General features: G+C 41.2%; 1 protein-coding gene across 1 annotated transcript; it reads left to right on the plus strand.

Moving 5' to 3' along the window:
• Positions 1–1459: 1459 nt before the first annotated feature.
• RAD51AP1 (RAD51 associated protein 1) lies at positions 1460–22565 on the plus strand (the record flags this gene model as incomplete). The annotated part of the gene is made up of 10 exons (XM_080705748.1): positions 1460–1476; positions 5381–5427; positions 8605–8746; positions 12830–12880; positions 13300–13409; positions 15008–15094; positions 15600–15749; positions 15984–16151; positions 19923–20072; positions 22420–22565. 10 exons carry the CDS (start codon positions 1460–1462, stop codon positions 22563–22565), a joined length of 1068 nt encoding a protein of 355 aa, XP_080561874.1.
• Between the last annotated feature and the right edge of the window lie 320 nt (positions 22566–22885).

Genomic DNA, 22885 nt, shown 5'->3' on the forward strand with positions numbered 1-22885 from the left:
CTCTCTCTCTCTCTCTCTCTCTCTCTTACTAAAAAACACCCAGAAGACATCCTCTCTGGCCTGGAAAATATTAAGTTGCTGAACCCTAACTGATTTCCTTGCTACTACTGGACCACCTCACTCTTCCACACTTTAGGCTCTCTTATCTTAAAACTCCCCACTACTGCTTTCCAAAACTTTTTAGGATGGCATATAAATCCCTACATGTTTACATCTCCAGCTTTATCTCTACTGTGAGTATCCCGAGGTCGAGGGCTATCTCTTATGTAACGTTGACCCTTCTATGCCGCATACAGACCTTAGAAAAATACTTTCTGAAAGAAAGTGGCGTAGTGATAAGAGAATCACCTTATACCCTGTCGCTCAAATGGTTCAAATTCAGGCTCTGCCATTTACTTGCTGCCTGAACAACTGTCACATAAAATGATCAACAAACGAAAGCCAGCAATGTATCAGTACAAAAATCATAGGCTGCTGAGTACACAGGAGAAAACCAAGAGGTAGTAAAGAAATACTGTAGCAAGGAATTGAAAATTGCATAAATATGAGGTTATAAGTTCTAATCTAGTTGGGATCCAGTACTTTCAAAAAACACAACCATCAACTCTGATTTCAATCGGTTCAACATTTAGATTTGTATTTCCATAAATCAATACTTTAGTTCCATTTACCTCCACTATTATTTTATTTTTAAGCCACGGTCTATTCTGAACCCAAGCCTCCGTTTTAGTAGCTTGTGAAATCAAAGAAGGTTCCCTGCACGAAAATGGAATGGGAGAAGGGCTGGACCGAACTCAGCCAGTGCAGCAGAGGCGCCGCGGCTCACAGGAGCGAGGGAAAGGAGGACTATTGGGGAGAGAAGCTCCAGCCAAATGATGGGGCCAGCCCTTCGCTAGGGGCGGAAGGGGGGCTCCATCTGAACCGACATCCCCTCTCTAGTTCAGAGCTCACCTTGCCTGTTTGCAAACCGGTCCGCCCAGGGAGCTGTCAAGCAGCGGGGCACAGGGAGCGTCAGCTGACTTACTGACTTGTTTTACAGCCAGCAGATCCGTCACGGCAGATTCGCTCACACTTTGTTCCCCTTTCTTGGCACTTTTTAAAAAATTCTTCGGAACAAGTGACCTTTTGTTACAGTATATCTCAATTTGATCATTTGAAAGGTTCAAGCGTTGTATTTCTGCCGTTATCGTGTATTTCAGAGACGAAGATAACGTCGCTTTCGTGACGAAAGTGCAGCTGCAGAGCACAGGATGGATTCCGGCCGACCGGATGCGGAAGAGTGTGCCTTGGGAGGGCGTGGGCAAGCGCGTTCTTCTCAGGGCGCATGCGCCTACTCTGGCTCGTGATTGGAGGACGGAAGGCGGAGGGGCGGAGTGCGGTTTTGAGCGGGAATTGAAACTGCCACTGCTGCCGGCAAGAACGTGAGATCCGCAGGTTTCCAGCCTCTAAGAGAGGGAACATGGTGCGGCCTATTAGGTGAGGAGTTCGTGAGACTCGGCGGGAGCGGGGGAAAGAGCAGGTGGTCACTGTGAGCAGTTTGCACACGGGATGGAAAGGAAAGGGCCGGTAAGGTGGGGCAGCGGTGGTGGGGGCGGGTGGACGGTCGCCCGGAAAGTCACCAGCCTCCGCTGAGAGCCACTCGTTGCTCGGAGGTATTCTGGCGTCTTAGTTTTTACCTGTTCCACGCCTCCCTTTGCGCTACTGCCCGTTTTAAGTCAGACCTCGTTAGTGCTGACGCCTCGACAGTGGTTTACATTTTCAGCGGGCTCCTGCGTATTTATTTGTTCGCTGCTGCTCCTTTGATAGAGAAAGAGTAGCTCTGTTTCATGGATTTAAGACTCCGAGGCATGCAGGCTAATATACCCGAGTTACAGCTAGGTAGCAGGACAGTGCTCAAGCCTAGGTCGTTTGCCCCCCCTCCCCATCCTGTTTTCCATTATCCCATTGGCAACTATTCGTCTACTTAAGCACAGTTGACTACCGTAGAAGGCTAGGGCAACTCATTTAGTAAAGTTGTTGAATATATTTACTTCTGTACGAGGTGCTGGAAGTTACATTCTCATAAAAGGCGAGGTTAAGGGGCTGAAAATAAACAATCCTGTGTAATACAATAAAAGGAGGGAAACCTTGCTTTAAATGGGGTAGATAGGATGGGTCCCTGTGAGGAGATAATATAAGCCCTGAAGGACGAATGATGCGCTAAGGAGTTAGCCTTGCAGATCTGGGTTAAGCCGGGTAGAGGGAGTAAGAGCCGAGGCCCTGAGCTTGACCATATTTGAGGGGTGGACTGAAGCTGTAGCCCTAGCCAGCAATGGGGAGAATTGCTGGGAATTAGGTTAGGTAGACTACTTAGGAGTTTGGATTAGACCCAGTAGTCACACACGCCTTCTAGGGAAAACAAAAAAAACCCTGCCTCCTCTGCCTAAACTACTTCATGGACCCAGTCACCATATGCTGTGGACACAGCTTTTGCCTGTCTTGTCTCTACCTCTCCTGGGAAGAAGCAAACTTCTTTCTCTTGCCCTGTGTACAGGGAACTGTCACAGCAGAGAGACTTCAAAACTGGTATTTGTGTGAAGAAGATGGCTGCCTTTACCAGACAATTCAGTCTCAGACAATTCCTGAGCTCTGAGGAACACGTGTGTAACCCACAAGGAGCCAAAGAAGACCTGTGGAAAGGACAAGGGTCTTCTTTTACACCTTCCCAGCTCACTGGAGCTCACAGACACTGTCCCCTTGAAGAGGCTGCTGAGGAGTACTGGTGGGATGTGTGTCCTCAGAAAAAGCTGATCATACAGCCAAGCACAGAAAGAGAAGGGACATGTGTTTCCTCTAATATGCCCAAACTAGGGAGCAGTGGGGATACCAGAGGGACTCCAGGTAATGGAAGGGAAATCTCAGCAAAGTTTGAGTGGAAGGATAGGAGAGGAAGAAGGCTGAACTTGACTAATGAGGGGTTACATCCGAATATGTGTAAAAGTATCAATACAGCATGGTTACCCTGGACACTTATTGTTGGGAGGGGGAAAGGGAAAACGGGGTGGGGGGAGAGGGCACCACGTACAGTTTAAATGTATACCATTTATTTTCAATTTAAAAAAAAAGAAAAAGTTGATCAAAGAACCGGAAGACCCAGGAAAATGAGCATCCATGGGTAGAAGAGAAATCGCCATGTACCTGCCTGCACCAAACACCAGTGGGATGCCACTGCCAGGGATACACACAATTGTGATCGACGCTGCAGACCTGAGTAATAGCCAGCATGCTAATTAGTGTCTTATGCTTAGCAAATTACCAACCCACTCCTAAATAAAGATCAGGCTTGGGATTTCAGTGAAAACTTAATGTTTCTTTCTAAGATTTGGAGGATCATCTGTTCTTTACAATCCAAACTAGCTATCCTGGCAAATTCCTCTCTCCTTAGGGCAAAGAAACAAATAAATAGAATAACTTATCTTTCCCAGGTATATCATTTCTGGAATTATAAAGACAAAGAGTTTAATGTTATGATCCTGGCCATTGATGGAAAGGAGAATATGGTTTAAAAGGCAGACACATTAGATATCCAGATATAGTCTCTTCTAGTTTATAAATCTCTTTATTGTAATTGTGAACTTCCTATTAGAATAAAAGCATTCATACTTTGCTCTGAAAAAAAAAAAGGAAAAGGAAAAGCTGATCAGGACTGCAGACCTGACGTTGCATCTAGTTCTTTACATGGAAGAACATTTGGAGAGACTACAGCAGGAAGGTTTAAAACAGACAGCAGCCGGGCGTGGCGGCGCACGCTTGTAATCCCCGCACTTGGGAGGCTGAGACAGGAGGATCGCATAGGTTTGAAGCCAGCCTCAGTTACTAAGTGAGGCTCTCAACAACTTAGTGAGACCCTGTTTCCAAGTAAAGTATAAAATAAGTCTGGGAGGCCGGGCGTGGTGGCGCACGCTTGTAATCCCCGCGCTTGGGAGGCAGAGACAGGAGGATCGCGCAGGTTCGAAGCCAGCTGCGTGCGCTGGCTTAGGAGACCCTGTTTCCAAATAAAAATGTAAAAATAGGTCTGGGAGTGTAGCCCGGAGGTAGAAGGGCTTCCAGGAACCCCAGTACCACCAAATAAATAAATAAATAAATAAATAAATAAATAAGTCTGGGAGTATAGTACGGAGGTAGAAAGCCCCTGGGTTCCACCCCCCAGTGCCATAAAAAAAAAAAAATACAGCAACTCAAGGGAATTGAAACCAACATGGTTCAAAATGAGAAGTGCCTAAAAGATATGTATGAGGAACGGATGGCAATATGCCACAAAATAGGAAAAGGGCTGCAAGATTTGGGAGACCTACTGACCAGGAGTGAGTTGGTGCCAGGGCAGATGCCCCCGCTGGGCACAAACCAGTGCTGAAAGCAGGATCCATCACAGGACTGGTAGACAGGCCCCACTAATTCCAAATGAAATTTTCCTTCAGTAGTGAAATAAGCAGTCATAATATCAGGCTCTTTGATGTGAGAAGGTTGGTACTTAGACATGGCTGTCACGATGCATCTTGAATTCTGACAGGTCCAAATATTTTGCTGCATGGGGACCCTAGGACCCTAGCTCTGGGCAACATTACTGAGAGATGGATATGGACAACTCTTGGGAATGGGCTGTAGGAGTCTGTAAGGATTCCTGGATAAGCAGTATTGGCACAAGGCTTGACTCTGAGAAAATATTTCTTGTATGTGTAAGCATGGATGCCGTTACAGTCTCTTGGCCCCCTCCCCAGGGATTTGTCAATATATAGTGAAATCTCTGGGACAGGTTGGTGTGTTTGTTGATTCTGAAAAGTGGAGTTGTGAGTTTTTTAACTATTGCTAAGAGTTCTCTTATTTGGAGGTACCTTGCTGGCTTCTTGGATTCCTCTGTCCTTTCTTTTACACTGGCCACAATGACCAGGGGTGAGTCAGGAGCCTGACTATACGCCTGAGAACTCTCTATCTAGGGAATCCGGGGTTGTAGGAAATCAATAACACTGTATTATCTTTACTTTTTCCTGTTTTTTTTTTTGTAACTGGATTTAATTAGTAAAAGATAACGTAAAACGCAAGAAAGAATGCATACATAAGACAAAGCACCATATGCAAAAGTAATTTATAAATGCCCAATCCCAACCAAACAGTATGTAAACCGTAATTGTTAGTTATATGGTTTATCCTTTATGAGCTAACTAAATTAATTTATTTTTTTATATCAGGTATAATATGAACCATTTCCCTGATGTAAAATGTAAATTATATTTTATATTGAAATATTTTTAAAGGAATCCAAACCATTCAAAATTTCTCTAAAGAATGAAGGCAGAAAATGATATTTGTGTTAATGAATTATTTCTTTCTGTCTTGGTCATAGAAATAAGAAACCTGTCAATTACTCACAACTTGACTCTGATAGTGATGGTAAGTAGAGCTTCTTAATTTTGTTTTTAAAAAATTGGGGAATTTATTTCCTCAGATGTATATGGCGTATGTAATTTAAATGTTGAGCGTTTTCTTCAGGTGCATATGAAAGATAACTGGAAAAATAAGACTGAAGAAAGGTTAGATTTAAGCTCTGCCCTTTTGATTATATGTTTACATGTCTTAGCTAAGAGAACTTTGTGGTGATACACACTTGTCATCCCAACATTTGGGAGGCTGAGATAGGAGGATCATGGTTCGCAGAAGGTCTCAGCTACTTAGAAAGGCACTCTACAACTCAGTAAGACCCGGTTTCAAAATAAAGAATTAAAAAATAGGGCTGGGGGTATAGCTCAGAGGTAGAATGCTCCTGGCTTTCATCCCCAGTACCACAAAAGAGAGAGAGAGAATGAGAGAGAGAGAATGAACTTTGATCCAAAAGTTTGAGAAACATTACGATTACATTATACTTTGTGTGTGTGTGTGTGTGTGCGCGCGCGCGCTGGGGATGGAACCCAGGGACATTCTACCTCTGAGCTATACTCTCAGCCCTATTTTTAATTCTTTATTTGGAAACAAGGTCTCACTAAGTTGAGACTGGCTGCAAACCTGTGATCCTCTTGTCTCAGCCTCCCATGTACTGGGATTACAAGTGTGTGCCAGCTGTGCATTATACTTTGAAGTAAGTTTCTTTTCTTTTTTCTACTTCACTTTTCTTATTCTTGGTGTTCGAAATCGAACTCAGCACCCTGCACATGGTAAGCAAATATTCTGCCACTGAGTTATAACCTCAGCCCAGAAATAGATTTTGTATTTCTTTCCAAGATCACTGAGTTTTCTGAAAGTCAAGCATTTTATTTTTTTGTGGTACTGAGGTGAAACCCAGGGGCTTTCTACCACTGGGCTATACTCCCAGACCTATTTTATACTTTATTTGGAAACAGGGTCTCACTAAGTTGCTGAGATCCTCACTAAGTAGCTGAGGCTGGCTTCGAACCTGTACGATCCTGTCTGAGCCTCCCAAGGGCTGGGATTACAAGTGTGTGCCACCACACCCAGATTAATTCAAACGTTTTAGTATACCTGGACTTGAAGAAATCTGTTCTGCTTTGGGCACATCCTTAAGTGTGTCTACAACTTGAGAAAAAATGGTATGAGCTATGGCTTTTAGCTTTTTATTAATGTCATCAGTATGCCAGCAGATAGTTATAAATTGCCTGTGGGTTCTGCATATTGGTTGGGGTGGGAGGTACTTTCTGTATGGTATCATTCCTCTGTGGGGAAGCATTGAATAAACAAGATATATTAACAAATGCTAAAGTATAAACATAAATACCTTTGAGCCGGGCGTGGTGGCCCACGCTTGTAATCCCCGCGCTTGGGAGGCAGAGACAGGAGGATCGCTTGGGAGGCAGAGACAGGAGGATCGCGCAGGTTTGAAGCCAGCCGCGCGGGCTGGCTTAGGAGACCCTGTTTCCAAATAAAAATGTAAAAATAGGTCTGGGAGTGTAGCCCGGAGGTAGATGGGTTTCCAGGAACCCCAGTACCAAAAATAAATAAATAAATAAATAAATAAATAAATAAATAAATAAATACCTTTGAGCTTTGAGCTATACTATACCCCAGCTAACCCAGCCCTATTGCATTTTCTTTTTTTAATTTGAAACAGAGTCTTGATAAGTTAGGACACACTGGCCTCAAACCTGTAATCCTTCTGTCTAAGCCTCCCAAGTAGTAGGACTACAGTTGTGTGCTGCCACACACAGCTCAGCAGTGTTATACTGAGTGTCAAGAAAACAACTACAACAGTTATGAGAATTAATAGGATAGAAAAACCTATAAAAAAAAAAAAGAATTGGACTGGGAAGAATATTTCTTTTCCAGAAATTAAGAACTAACTCTGGTAGGGTCACAGGAAGGTCATTATGGCAGTTGGGGGCAGGGGGTGGGGAAGAAACCAACTACTCTCCTCAAAGAGGAATTCTTCTTTTCCTCCTCTGAGGCTTTTTACTTTCCTTAGCTTGATTAACATACTAGGAGTAGGTATTGTGCCTTTAGAAAGATCTTTGGCTACGTTGTGAATTTATTAAAAATTATTTCCTTATCCCAGCCACTTGGGACCCTGAGGCTGAAGGATCACAAATTTGAGGCCAGCCTGAGCAACATAAGGAGACCTGTCTCAAAATAAAGTAAAATAAAATAAAATAAAATGAGTTGAGGAAGTAGCAGAGTGCTTGCCTATATGTGTGTGAGGTCTAGATTCAATCCCTAGTACTGCCCCCCAAAAAGCAAACATTCATTTTCTTATAGTTTTCAATGTAGTAAAATTCTGTAATTCTTCTAATGGTTTTACAGGCTTTTAATTAATAATTTCTTCACTTGACATTTTGTGCAGTTTTTCTTGTGTTGTTTTGTTTTAGTGAATTGATTTTCAGTTGGTACTTTGAAAAATAAAGGCCACAAGCTGGGCGTGGTGGCGCACGCTTGTAATCCCAGCATTCAGGAGACTGAGACAGGAGGATTGTGGTTTGTGCACAGCCTCAGCTACTTAGTGAGGCCCTCTGCAACTCAGTGAGACCCTGTTTCAAAAATAAAGAATAAAAATAGGGCTAGGGGTATAGCTTGGAGGTAGAATGCCCTTGGGTTCCATCCCAAGTACCGCAAAAAAAAAGAAAGAAAGAAAGAAAGAAAGAAAGAAAGAAAGAAAGAAAGAAAGAAAGAAAGAAAGGCAAAGCCACAAAAATAAAGAGGCGTTGAATGAAAATAAAGACCAACAATGCCAATAATGGTTTTTAAATGGAAATGAAACAATTTGCTAACCTATAAAACTTGAGCACCCTGTAATGAATTTCAACTACCAAGAAAATACTTTATATTGAAATGTTATCTTTATGTTATCAAAAGTTTGGTATCAGACAAATGAAACTGTTATGTGAGATTATCATTTTTAATTTTGGATAAATTGCTATAATACTAGATGTCAACCACTAAGCCAAGCAAGCATGGGAAGGAGGGGTGGGGAGAGAATGGGGTGGGGATCGGGTGGGGGTTGACTGGCGATGTGTGCATGTATGTCTACAAAAGTTTTCTTTGTATCCCACTATGATGTATGAATACAGTGCACCAATAAAAAATTTTAAAAAATACTTTCATTTATTTTTAATTCCACATAAATAGATGACTTTGTTTCTGCAACTGCACCTTTAAATAAGAAATCCAGAACAACACCAAAGGAGTTAAAACAAGACAAAGCAAAACCTAGCTCGAAGAATCCCCAGAAAGAAGACATTGTGCTACAAGAGAAAACTCCTAAAAAAAGGTGAGAGGTAAGACAAAGTAAATATATGACATTAGATATGTTCATTTAAAAGACACACAATATCAAATTCTCAGTTTAAATTAGAATCTGAGCAGAATAATAGATCTTATTTAGTGCACATTGGGGGATGGGAACATATCTTTCTGAATTAAAAATGAAATTCATAGCCTGGCGTGGTGGCACATGCTTTTAATCTCCGCGACTTGGGAGGCGGAGACAGGAGGTTGCGCAGGTTCGAAGCCAGCCAGGTTGCGCAGGTTCGAAGCCAGCTGTGCTGGCTTAAGAGATCCTGTTTCCAAAAAAAAAGAAAAACAAAGTATACAAATAGGTCTGGGAGTGTAGCCTGGAAGTAAAAGGGTTTCCAGGAACCCCAGTACCACCAAAAAAAAAAAAAAAAAAAAGAAATTCATAAATGGAATAGCAAATATCTGTTTAAATATTAAGACAACAGTAACTACCACCCTGTACCTGTCTCTGCAGTCCTCAAATCTTACAAAATTACTTTGTTAAAAATACTTGTAAGCTGGGGGTGGTGGTGCACCTTTGTAATCCCAGCATGTAGGAGGCTGAGACAGGAGGGTTGTGGTTTGCGGACAGCCTCAACTGCTCAGTGAGGCCCTTTGCAACTCAGTGAGACCTGGTTTCAAATAAAGAATTAAAAAAAAAAAAAAAATCAGGCTGGGATTGTAGCTCGAAGGTAGAATGCCAATGTCCCTGGATTCCATCCCCAATAGATAGATGATAGATAGATAGAGATAGATAGATAAGATAGGTAGAGAGATTGAGAGACAGAGAGAGATAGGGCTGGGGTGTAGCTTGGAGGTAGAATGCCTCTGGCTTCCATCCTCAGTACCACAAAAAAAATAAAATAAAATAAAGACAGCTTTAAAATTTTTTAAACCACATATTTTTCTGCAGATAAAAGACATTTTCTTCTTGTGGTTTGTTCAGCAGTGAGAATATCTATGTTTCTATAAACCCTGGAATTCCCTTAGTTGGTACAAGAGGGAGGAGAGAGTGAGGGAGGAGAGTCCTCCAGACTTGTAATATGGAGAAGAGGTCAGATAAGGAGTAGCATGTGCAGTATGTAACATTTTATTGCTACATGTTTCTTTATGAAAAGCCAATTAGCACAGAAAAATTTACCCCATGTCATGTTTTTTTTTAGCTAAACTGTTTTTAGTTTGTGAGATTTTTGTATGACATTGTAAGATTAGTGAAAAAACAACACACTGGTGGAAGAAAATATTTGCAAATCATATAACTTAAGAGGCTTGGATCCAAAGCATATAAAGAGCTTAAACTCAACAGTAAAAGGGCTAATAATCCAACTAAAATGGGTAAAAGATTTGAATAAGCATTTCTCTAAGGAAGATAGAAATAATGAATACGCACCTAGAAAGATCTACAGCATCATTTGTTGTCAGGAAAATATAAATCAAAACCACAGTACAGCAATACTCATACCTACTAACTGATTTAATCAAAGACAGTAACAAGTGTTAACAAAGACATGGAGAAGGAGAAATTGGAACCCTCATGTGTTGCTATAAAATGGTACCAAATTGAAAAACAGTTCCTCAAAATGTGAAACTTAGTTATTACATGATCCTTGGTATATCACCAAGGAGCTTGGAAATGCGCTCACATAAAACCTGTATGTGAGTATTCATATAATATTATTCATAATAGCCAAAAATGGAAACAATCTAATATGAATTGATGAGTAAAGAAATTACATCTTTTCAATGGGATACTGTTTTCAGTCATAAAAAGAAATGAACTATTGATAAGTGTAGTAATTTTGAATAAACCTTGAAAATGTTGCTGTGAATGAAAACACCCAGACATTACAGGTTACATATTACATGATTCCATTTATATGAGACGCCAAGAATAGGAAAATCCATGGAAACAGAAAGTAGATTTGTCGCGTCCCTAGGGCTCTGACCAGCAGAGCCTAGGGAAGAAACACACGGACGCCGACTCTGTTGATGAAGCTCCTTCCTCTTTAATGCTCTCTCAACGCCCTCTCAGGTAAAAACAACATCAGTCTTCTATCCCCTCCTCATCACTCCACCAACCCTCCTCCCTTCCCCGCTAGGGCATGCGCATTTTCAACCTTCTCTTGGGCAGGCAGGTGGTAGCACAAGGCGCTGCGTCACTAATCCGTAAGGCGCCTGATAGGGCTCACTGCGCAGGCTCAGGGCACCGCCAGCCTCGTGAGCCTCGTGACTTGGCTGCAAGCCCAGGCGCCATCTTGAGTCCACGCTGGCAACAAGCCTGGGTGCCACCTCCGTCCAGCCGAGTGGGCCCCGACAAGATTAGTGAGCCAGGTATGGTGGTACACACCTGTAATTTTATTACTCTGGCGGCTGAGACAGGAGGATTGCAGATTCAAGGCCAGCCTCAGCCACTTAGTAAAACCCTGTTTCAGAATTTTAAAAACAGGGCTGGTGGTGTAGCTTAGAGGTAAAATGCCCTGGGTTTAATCCTCGGTACAAAAAAAATGTATATATATACATATATATGTATGTATGTATTAGTGATTGTCAGGAGCTGGAGGACAGGAAGGACTACTAACTAATATCAGGTTTCTTTTGGGGGTAATACTTAAAATTAGATGTAATGATAGTTTCACAACATTAAATATACTAAAAACTGCTGAATTGTATACTTTAGAAGGGTGGATTTTGTGGTATCTGAATTATAGTTCAGTAAAGTTATTTAAAAAATAAAAATCCTAGTTTGCACTCCCACCAACATTGTAAAAGAGTTCCTCTTTCCCCACATCCTCTCCAGCATTTGTTGTTATTTCTTTATGCTTGCCACTCTGATTGAGGTTAGATGGAATCTCAGCGTAGTTTTTATTTGCATCTTCCTGATGGCTGATGTAGAACATCTTTTCATGTATCTATTGGCCACTTGTATCTCTTCTTTTGTGAAGTGTCTGTTCAGTTCAGTTGCCCATTTCTTGATTGGGTTCTTTGTTTTGCTGGTGTAAAGTCTTCTGAGCCATTTGTATATTCTGGATAGTAGCCCTCTATCAGACTGGTGGCTGGTAAAGATCTTCGCCCATTCTGTAGGCTTTCTCTTTAGGTTCTTGGTGGTTTCCTTTGATAAGAAGAAACTTTTTAGTTTGATGCCATCCTACTTGTTAATTCTTGCTTTAATTTCCTGCGCTTTGGATGTCTTGTTGAGAAAGTTACTGCCTGTGCCTATATGTTGGAGTGTTGAGCCTATGCCCTTGTGTGGAGATTCCTTAGAAAATTGGGAATAGATCCACCATATGATCCAGCTCTACCACTCCTGGGTATTTTTCCAAAGGGGTTGAAATCAGAGAACTACAAGTAACATATGCATACCCATGTTCATAGCAGCACAATTTGTAATAGCCAAAATATGGAACCAACGTAGGTCTCCATCAACAGATGAATGGATTGCAAACTTATGGGAGATATACACAATGGAATTCTACTCAGCTATAAAGAAGAACAAAATCATGGCATTCTCAAGAAGATGGAAAGACCTGGAGAGCATTATGTTAAGTGAGATCAGCCAAGCACAGAAAGAGAAGGGACATATGTTTTCTCTAATATGCCCAAACTAGGCAGCATTGGGGATACCAGAGGGACTCCAGATAGTGGAGGGGAAACCTCAGCAAAGCTAGAAAGGAAGGAGAGGAGAGGAAGAAGGCTGAGGTTGATTAATGGAGGAGCTACATCTGAATATGTGTAAAAGTAGGAATATAGCATGGTTAACCTGGATACTCATTGTTGGGGGGAGGAGAGGGCACCAAGCACAGTCTAAATGTATATACCATTTTCAGTGTTCCACATAAAAATAAAATTAAAAAATATAAATCATTATATATATGTATGTATATATATATATATATATATATATCCTTCAAGGTACATTATTAGTACTTCTTTCTTCATATAACCTTATGTATCTTTATTTTTCTGCCTTTTATATTGCTTAGCACTTTTGATCAATTTGAATAGAGACTTCCTCTAATCTGCCTTAAATGAGGTAATTATTAGTATGCCTGATTTCCTTATCTCCCTCATTATATAACAGATTCCTTGAGGGTACTTTTAGTATTCCAGCAAGTGCAGTGCCTCTTACACAGTTAAGTGTTTAGTGAAATAATTGGCTAAAGTCTAGATTGGGAAGAATTGGTGTGAAAAAAAATTAGTGTAAGAACTATAATATCTGCTAAAGGGTTATGGGTGAAGTCAAGAAAGATCTCTAGTGGAATCAGTGTTTGAATTCATCTGTCTTAGGTTAAACAAATGTTAAAGAGACATTAATTAAAAGGAAGAGGAAGTGCAGAGGCTTAGGCTTCTGCTTCAGACCTGTCACACTGTAAATTACATGGCATTGCTACATTTCAGGAGTCTTGCCATCAAAGTCAGCTAATGACGATATTGTCTAAAAACATTTTTGTGAGGTTACCAACTCTTACATGACAATATAAGAAAGCCTCGCACTTTGCTCTGTAGGTGAGTGGGTACTGATGAAAGCTGGGTGTTGCCTGTGTCTTTCAGGATGGCCTTGGATGACAAGCTCTTCCAGAGAGGGTTGGAAGTGGCTCTAGCCTTGTCCGTGAAGGAACTTCCAGTGCTCACCAGCGATGTGCAGGAGTCTCAGGATAAAAGTAACTTTAGTTTCTGTGTACATATCATTCGAACCTTACAGTTTTTTAATCATTTCTTTGGATAGCCCTTCACAAGGAAAGAAAAAAATGTGGAGACTTTGCAAGTAGAGCAATTTGTACAGTTGGATTTAGTTAATTATATATTCAGCTATTTTCATACAGACATACATACATCTTTGCTTAAAACCCAAAGCAATCTTAAGGACCTATAGTATGAGCCCAGATGTCCAATTAAATGTGTGTGTGTGTGTGTGTGTGTGTGTGTGTGTGTGTGTGAGAGAGAGAGAGAGAGAGAGAGAGAGACAGACAGACAGACAGACTGACTGACTGACTGACTGACTAGGAGTGAAACTCCAAAGGCATTCTACCTCTGAGCTATATCTCCAGTCTTATTTTATTTTTTATTTTGAAACAGGGTCTCACCTGGTTACTGAGAGTCATGCTAAGTTGCTGAACCTGCCCTTCTCCTGTCTCAGCTTCCCAACTCTTAGGATTACAGGCATGCACCACCACACCCAGCTCCAGTTACATCTTAGAATACAGTGAAGATTAATCTATTGATCAGATGATCTGATCGAGAATCCACCTCCTTTATCTCTGAACCTAAATTAGTTGGATATCACTTAATGATGGTATTCTTATTTACAGAGGTGAGACGTACTGGTCTGGTTAGGCAGTTCAGTAGACCTATGAGAAGGACTTCTAAATGTCTCAGCATTTTTGCTTTGACTTTTTCTGGCAACTGTGCAACAGATGGTAATGGTGACCTTCTGGAGAAACAGAAGTTAATCCTAGAAAAGGCACTTAAATTGCTAAGCTGCCTTTTTCATTAAATTGTTTTGACTTAAATTATTTTATGGCAGGAGCATTATAGCCCGTTGTTTTATTTAGGGGTAGAAGTGAGGTGTTGGCTTTTTAAATCAGTATTGCTTACTATTTAAAAATAAATGAGACAGCTTTGACTAATGAGATTGAGAAATCAAAGAAACTTCAAAAGAGATTTGTCACGTATTCTATCTAAAATTGACAAAATGAAACTCATCTCTTTTAAGACATTTTAAAATGTATAGCAGGAGTTCCTTAGACAGCCACTGAATAATGTATTTTATAGCAGTGGGATTTAAAAGTACCAATTATTATGACTTAAAGGCTTCTTAAAAAGAATGAGATCATTCGAGAGATTTGAGAAAATGAATTGTTAATAAAAGCATGGCTTTGCTTACACAGAAGTAACAGCTAATATTTATTGACTGTTGCCTATGTATTACCATTTCTCCACAGGATTGACATTTAATCTCCCTTATATATCCTATATGACACCTTTTATCCTCATGTTATAGATGAGAAAATTAAGTCTTACAGGATAAGCCTGTTTACATGGTAGAGCTTGAATTTGAATCTAATAAGTTTGTTTGATTTCACAGCCCAAACTCCTAACCACATGCCAACCTCTCCATGTAAAAATCCTTGAGCTAGTTAGGGTTTGGGATCGTTTATCAGTATGTTGATGCTATTACAGTTTAGCACTCGTTTTCCTTTTTGTAGACATTGGTTGATTAAGGTGCCTCAGAATTATTTTTCTTCTTCCTGATATTTAGGCATTGAAAAACATGACCATGGCAATACCAAAGTAATGAATAAATCTCCTCATATCTCTAATTGCAGTGTAGCCAGCGATTATTTAGGTAAGTTTTTGATATAATAATTGGTTTCCTTCACAGTGCTGTTTTTAAACTTTGTTTAAATTCTGCATCTGAAGCTGTAACTAAGGTCTTTAAATGTGTCGGGCTCTTTTTATCTTGGCCTTTGTTTCTTTATGTTTTGTTTTGTCCCTTGTGGCTACAGACCCATTCTCCTTCCTGGTAGAAGGTTATAACTATCCATGGCTTCTAGTTCTGCAGCAGTTGGTTACAGAGGAAAGGGGCTGCATCTTTCCAGGACCACTCTGGGAATTCTTGAGGAAAGACTGTCTTCATTTGGGTCTTGGACCTATCCTTAAAACCAGAGTCTATTGCCAGGGGTCTGATGTACTGTGACTGGCCCAGCTTGGACTATGGAGTCTGTTACTAGGACCTGGGGAGGGATGGACCTGGACATGTGAAATAAACAGACGTCTAAAGCCTGCTCTGCGGTTTTTAAATACTAGCTGCCACAAGAAGTTTTCCATTGGTGTTTATTCTTCTCTTGAAGATTTGGACAAGATTATGGAGGAAGATGATGCTCGTGGCGTTGAAGGGAAAAGAAAAGCAGCATCTAAAGCTGCGGCTCAGCAGAGGAAGATGCTCTTGGAAAGCAGCGACGGCGACAGCGCCAACGACACCGAGCCAGATGTTGCAGCTGGTAAGTCGTGTCCTGCCTCCAAATTCCGCACGTAAGTGCAGGGCCAGGCTCCAAGCCAGGCGCCCTCGAGTTCTACACTGCAGTTGTGCCCTGCTACTGGAAATGCTGTAGGACAAAGGCGTGTAAGAAAAAAAGGGGCTTTTGTTGTGCCGCAAAAGCCACAGATGGCGGTGAGGTGGAAAGACTCACTTTCTAGAACAAAGATGAAGTATGTAATGTAAACTTCTGTTTTAGGCGAAGATGCTGAGGATGATTCTGATTTTGATGACAGTGAAGATGATGAGGAAGACTTCACTGTGAGAAAAAGTAAAGTTATTAAAGAAATTAAAAAGAAAGGCGTGAAGGTAAAATCCCCACTAGAAAAGAAAGAGAAGAAATCTAAATCCAAATGTAATGCTTTGGGTAAGCTTGGTCCAGAACACTTAATTTTATTAAAGAAATGTGATTGGTTTGCTCGCTGCATTTCTGTTTTTTAATCTTTGCCTTCGCTCTCCTTAACATTTTGCTAATCTTTACTTCTCGTTAAAATATGGAAGGGAGCAGGGCAGGGGGTGGGAAAGGGAAGAAAGAAGAGGATAATGCTGAGCCCCACTCCCTGTGCTGGTGTTAGATGTGTATTAAACACCCTAGTACTCACAGCCACTGGCTGCTGCGGACATCATTACCTCCTGTGTCTTATGATGGCAAAATGAGGCTCGAAGAGGTTAAATATTCCCTAGAAGTCTCACATCTGATAAGTGAGGGGCTGGACTTCCAACCTAGGTTTTTCATTTCAGGGGCTAAGCTTTGTCATCTGAACCACATTTTCTCTGGACAGTTATAGGACAGCTTGCATGATTCTAAGCTCTTGCTTTTGTGCTCGACATAGTCTTTGATTTGAGAGACATTTTGCCACATGTTTAGGGCACTTTCTGGTTTTTGATTTTTTTTTCCCCCTCCCAAACAAACCCAATAGGAAACCATTTTTATAAGGAAACTTTTGGAATCTGTTAGGACTTGAACACAGAATACCTGCTTCTGTTAAAGAAGCTAGGATAGTTTTGAGTTTGTAATACATCAGAGATTCTTGTAAAATACAATTTTTATTAACTAAATATTTTATCGATACCAGTTTTTTTGCCTTAGATTATATATGTGTGTGTGTGTGTGTGCGTGTGTGTATACATACAAATGTATTTAATTGTTTTTGAAGCTGAAGTTTTTACTACCCAGACATTGTATTTATTAATAGGAGTTATATTCACCTTAAATAGCATAGTGTTAAGTATTTATTAAGGATTAAATAAAAATTAAGTGCTGATTAAGTAATTTTTCTCTCTATTCTTTTGAATTAGTGAACTTTAAATTACAATATTTTCTTAAATTGAAAAATTCAGCCAGGTGTGGTGACGCACACTTGTAATCCCAGAATTTGAGGCTGAAACCGGAGGATCGCGGTTTGTGGACAGCCTCAGCTACTTAGTGAGGCCCTCTGCAACTTAGTGAGACCCTGTTTCAAAATAAAGAATAAAAAATAGGGTAGGGGTATAGCTCAGAGGTAGAATGCCCCTGGGTTCCATCCCCAGACACACACACTCCAAAAATATTGGCAAATTCATCTCGTTTCCACAAATTACATTTTAACTGTAGAATCTTATAGAGATAAAACTTGTATATTAGTTTCCTAATGCTGTTATGACAAATTACCCTAAATTCCATGGCTTAAAACAACAGATATTAGCATGAATGACGTCAAACAATGTGCATTATTTTAGTTTAAGAGTCAGAAGTCCAAAACGTTGATCCTCCTGGGGCTCACTCTGCCCCTTCCCTCTAGCGGTGCCCGTGTCATTGGCATGCGGCCCTGTTCCATCGCGACTTTCTCACATCATGTCACTCTGACTCTCCCGCTTCTCGCTCTCACTTGTTAGGACCCTGATCATTGCATTAGCCCCTCCAGTAATTCGGGGGAATCTCCCCAGTTCAAGACCCTTAATCACATCTGCACAGTCCCCTTGCGTGTAGGTAACACAGTCACATTCTGGAGGTGAGGGTAGAGACATTAAAAGGGGTATTCTGCATATAAGGTGAAAGAGTCACTAATGCTATTAATAGATCTCATATTTCCTATAGATGTTTGTTTGTGCTTCTTCACCAAAAGACACAAAAAAATGAAAAAGAGACATTTAGCTTCCTAGTTGGGATTTACCATTTCAAGTCTTTTTTATGTACCTTCCAGCAAGTTGCTTCACAAAGGACAATAGTATATAATAAAGTAGATTTATTTGTTAAGTAACAGAATAAGAATGAGGAGAATGGATTGTTTCTAGTTCTAATGATGTGTTGAGAAACCTTTGAGAGTCATATCTAGCACATTATAATTTTTCCTTTTTTTTTTTTTTGGTGGTACTGGGGTTCCTGGAAGCCCTTCTACCTCCGGGCTACACTCCCAGACCTATTTTATATTTTTATTTGGAAACAGGGTCTCCTAAGCCAGCACGCGCGGCTGGCTTTGAACCTGTGCGATCCCCCTGTCTCTGCCTCCCAAGCGCGGGGATTACAAGCGTGCGCCACCACGCCCGGCTATAATTTTTCCTTTGACAGAGAAAAACTTAAAAGCAGTGCTGTCCTATATAGTAGCCACTAGCCACATGAAAGACTATATTACATTTAAGTTAATAAAGTTAAATAAAATTTGAAAGTCAGAAGTCAATCCTCAGTTTTTTGTTTTGTTTTGTTTTGTTTTATGTGTGTGATACTGGGGATTGAGCCCAGGAGCATTCTACCTCTGAGCTATAGCCCAGCCCTATTTTATTTTTTATATTGACTCTCCCAGCCTCCCAAGTACTGGGATTACAAGTGTGCCCCACTGTGCCTTCGTTTCGCCAGCCACATTTCAAGTGCACAGTAACTATGTGACTAGTGACTACTCTACTGGACAACACAAAATGTAGGAAATGTCTATCATTACAGAAAGTTCTACCAAATAGTACCTACCTAGGGAATATGTGTATAGTAAAATCATTGTTTTTCATTTAGATGCTCCATAGGTATTATCTAAAAGTGAGTCTGATTCTATTCCCTTCTCCATCCCTCACCCTCTCCCTGCCCCCATGGTTCTGGTCGTTGTGTGAGTAAGTGGCACCCTCAAGCAGTGCATTCAGGGCAGGAACTAGAGGGTCATGGGCTGTTTCTTCAACTCCATCTCCTCCTGCCTCCTTCCAATTACTGAAAAATATTGAATGTGCTGTTAACGTGCCTCCATTCTCCACCATAGCTCAGGTCCTCAGCACCTCTCCCAGATTACCATGATAGCTGTCTTTCTAAGGGGTCCGTTTTCCCTACAGCACCACCAGAAAGATCTTTTCAAAATGCAAACCCCTCCTGAGAAAGCGACCAGCCAGACTCCTTTACATGGCCTGCAGAACTCTCATAAGTGATTGTTCCCTTGACCGTGGCCCTCACCTTTCCTGTCCCTGACGTTCCTGTTCCGGCCGTCCTGAGCCAGGACTGGCCCTGGAGCTGGCATGTTCTGCTTGGCATGCTCTGCTCCCTTTGCCTGGAAAACTTCCCTGAAGTCCCCGTCACCTGTCTCTCAGCCTTGATTCGGCCAGTGCTTCCTCCTCGCCTCCCTGCAGCTTCTAAACAAGTCGATTCTAAGCTCCCCAGCACACAGCATTAGATGCAGCTCTTCACTTTTCCATCCTTCGTGGCAGAGTCCAGTGGCTTGGGAGCAGGATCCATGGGTTACATAAACGTCCTCTGGAGCCCCAGAGCCTGTTGTCTTGCTGACGCATACTGATGAGACGCTGTTTGCAGCAGTTACAGTGGGCTTTAGAGTCAAGGTGGCTTCTGATCCCGGCCCTGACACCTTCCTAGCTGTCAGACTACAGGCAGATAGCTTCTGTTTCCTTCTCTGACAGTGGAGGTGGTAGTGTGTATCAGAGTCATCTCAAGGGAAGGAAGGTAGTGTGTGTGCAGCTATGTTGCCTGACATGTAAATGCTCATAAAAGATGATGATCCCTAAGCTTTCGGTAAATGTTGGTGAACTTAATAAGAGTTTTTCAAATTTATGATACTGCCTTTTAAATATTTTTAAAGTCAGGAAACTTCATAGTTTTTATATGTACATGCTAGACTTGAACTTTATCTTCCCTAAATACAAACTTTTTTACGTATGTTTTTCAAATAAGTGACTTCAGGAGACTCTGCTGCACCTGCCATCAAATCAGACTCTCATTCCTCGCCCAAGGAGGTTTCGCTCCCTTCAGAAGCCACTAGGAAACCATTGCAAATCCGCAGTCCGTCAGCCGAAGGCAAGAAACCCAAGTGGGTCCCGCCAGGTATGGTATACTTGCAGGCAAGGGCAGGGGCTCAGAAAATTACCAGTGGTGGATTTTTTTCTAGTGACTTTTTTTTCCAGTTATAAATGTTGAATATGAACATTTTACCTTATTACTCCATGTTCTTCGAAACCATTGTTTTTAGTTGCTGAAGTTATTCCTCATTTAACCATTCCCTAATTACTAGGCATTTAAATTGTGCTTTTTGTCTTTTATAAATAAGGTTATAATAAGTACAAATAGCCTTATTTTAGAAATATGTGGGCACAGCCCTGAGTATTTTCTTAGGATAAAACTCTCTGTAGTGGAATTATAGTGTCAAAGGGTATAAACAATTTAGATGCCTAATAAATATATTTCTAGCAACAAATCTTTTGCTCGGGACCACCTGACCTTCACAGTCTCCCTGAAGCCTTGAGACTTTCATGTGGGAATTCCATCATTTAACCAGTTCCTTAGCAAACGCAGTCTCTGGCTCTTACAAACTTGGCTTCTCTGGTTTTCTTTCACTGCACAGCCAAATCTCACTGACCTTTAAGAATTCCTTGGATTTGTACCTTCTTGTTGTCACGAAAACCTAATCCAGACCCAAACTGTTGCTGCTTTCCAGCTAGTCCTGGGCCAACCTCGTCCAGCTACAGGAACCCTACAGGATCCATCAGTGAAATGGATTCACGTTTTTGTCCCTTAAGCACATTAGCTGTCCTTTCTGGGCCGTTCTTTTATCAGTTTTCTATCTGCTGTGTCTTTCTTCATTTGTCTCCCCCCTTTTGAGTCCTTCCACACCTACTTTACTTCTTAGAATGACCTTTGATGATGGGGCCATGCTGATCATCTCCTAGTAACAGCGAAGTGTTAACAGGCAGAGGAAGGCCCCTTTGGAAAGCTGCGTGATTGCTCAGTTTATCTAAATCTTCATTTCATCATTGGGAATATCAGGAACTAATATACTCTTTAAAGTCTTCTCTGGTTTAGAAATTCTAAGATGTTTAATGGGGACTTGTCTCTTTGGAGAAAAGAAGGTGGTAAGTTAGTACAATCATGCCACTACATTATTCAGAGTATCCCTTTGTACTTCTCTTCTGAGAATAATTAGTGATTTCTGCAATGGAAGAAATTGAAGAGAAATGATGACTATAGGAATTAAAAGCATAATCAAAAAGGCAAAATGAGATAATAGAATGATGGATAAAAACGTATCATAAAGCACACAGTACTTACAGTTCAACGTGCAGCAGAGTCGGGCAAGTGATAACGAGTGAACTTGGCCCCGGAGTAGACCTGGGCGAGTGGGGCTGTGTTGGACTTGAGGGCTCCTGTCCCTTTTGAAGGAAGTCCGCTCCATCTGGTGAGTTCCGTGCAGGGCTATAGGTCTGGTGTTGTCAGAGCTGATATTTTCCAGAGAAGCCAGAAGTCCAGATTTTAATGCAAAAATCTCCTTGTTTTGAAATTTGACCTTTTTTTTTTTTTTTTTAGCACCAAGTGCACTAAGCAATACATCTGGGCTAGATTTGGCCCTCGGTTGCCAGTTTGTTATCTATCTCGTACAATATGAAAAGACCATCCAGACCCCAAAAGGGAAAATGAGCTAGGCACATAGATCTACAGTGCCCCAAGAAATGCAACTACAAAATAATCCTATTTGCCATTTTAAACGTTACTTAATAATTGAAAAATAGATTCATTTCAAGGAGTACTTATGAAAGTTGTAGATTTTTCTGTTGCTATAGAAAAATTATTCTTATTTCTATTACTATGGAAAATTTAATTTTTCTATTAGTATAGAAGAATTACAAGCAGTGTTATTTGCTCCCAACTTTTCTATTTCAGCTTTGGAGTTTTGATTCATTACACTGACTTCTGGGAATGTTTGGAAATAAGCCATAGGTTGAGTATTTCTTATCTGAAATGATTTGGACTAGAAGGTTTTAGATTCTGAGGTTTTTTGGAGTTTGGGTTCTCAGGTTATTAATGCTCAGCCTGTACTCTATGTGTGTGTGCTACTGGAGATTGAACCCAGGGGCATGCTTCCTCTGAGCTACACGCCCAGTCCTTTTTAATTTTGAAACAGGATCTCACTACCTTCCTGAGGCTGGCCTCAAACCTGAGATCCTCCTGTCTCAACCTCCCGAGTGCTGAGATTGCAGGCATTTGCCACTGTGCCCAGCTCTGTACTCCGTTCTTTCTGCTCTTTAGTTCTTGGCATTATTTCGATGTAGCTTATTGCTTAATAGACTCTGGAAAGCAAGACAATACTTAACTACTTTTCATTTTTCTGTTGTATAAGTTAGTCTTTGTTACTAGATTCCGACATCGTACCAGAGTCATGCCTTACGTTTTCTTCCAGCGGCATCGGGGAGTAGCAGCCACGGCAGCAGCCCACTGGCCGGAGCGTTGGTTAAGTCCCCAAGTCAGAGTCTCCGCCTTGGCCTGTCCAGATTAGCACGAGTTAAACCTTTGCACCCAAATGCCACCAGTAGCCAAGTGCGGTAGCAAAGAAAGGACTGATTGAGAGGACCACAGTTTTGCAAGTGTGTTTACATTTGATTCATGTCTATAGTTGAGGAGGGCATTGTAATATGGAAGAATCCTTTAACCTGTCATATAAATGATCTCCACCGATTTCCTGATTGTGTTCTCTGAAGAGCTACTTGGAGGTTTGTTCATAAGAATGAGCTTCTGATGCCATTTCTTCGGAAGAGTATTCTGTTTTCCATCTATCAGAAGTCATTGTCATTAGCGGTGGTCCAGTTGATGTGCAGGAAGCCCGCGGCACGTGCTGTGCTCTACTTTCCTTCCTACCCTGGTCTAGT

The sequence above is a fragment of the Muscardinus avellanarius genome (genome assembly GCF_963383645.1).
Source record: "Muscardinus avellanarius genome assembly, chromosome: 11".
Taxonomy (NCBI): Eukaryota; Metazoa; Chordata; class Mammalia; order Rodentia; family Gliridae; genus Muscardinus; species Muscardinus avellanarius.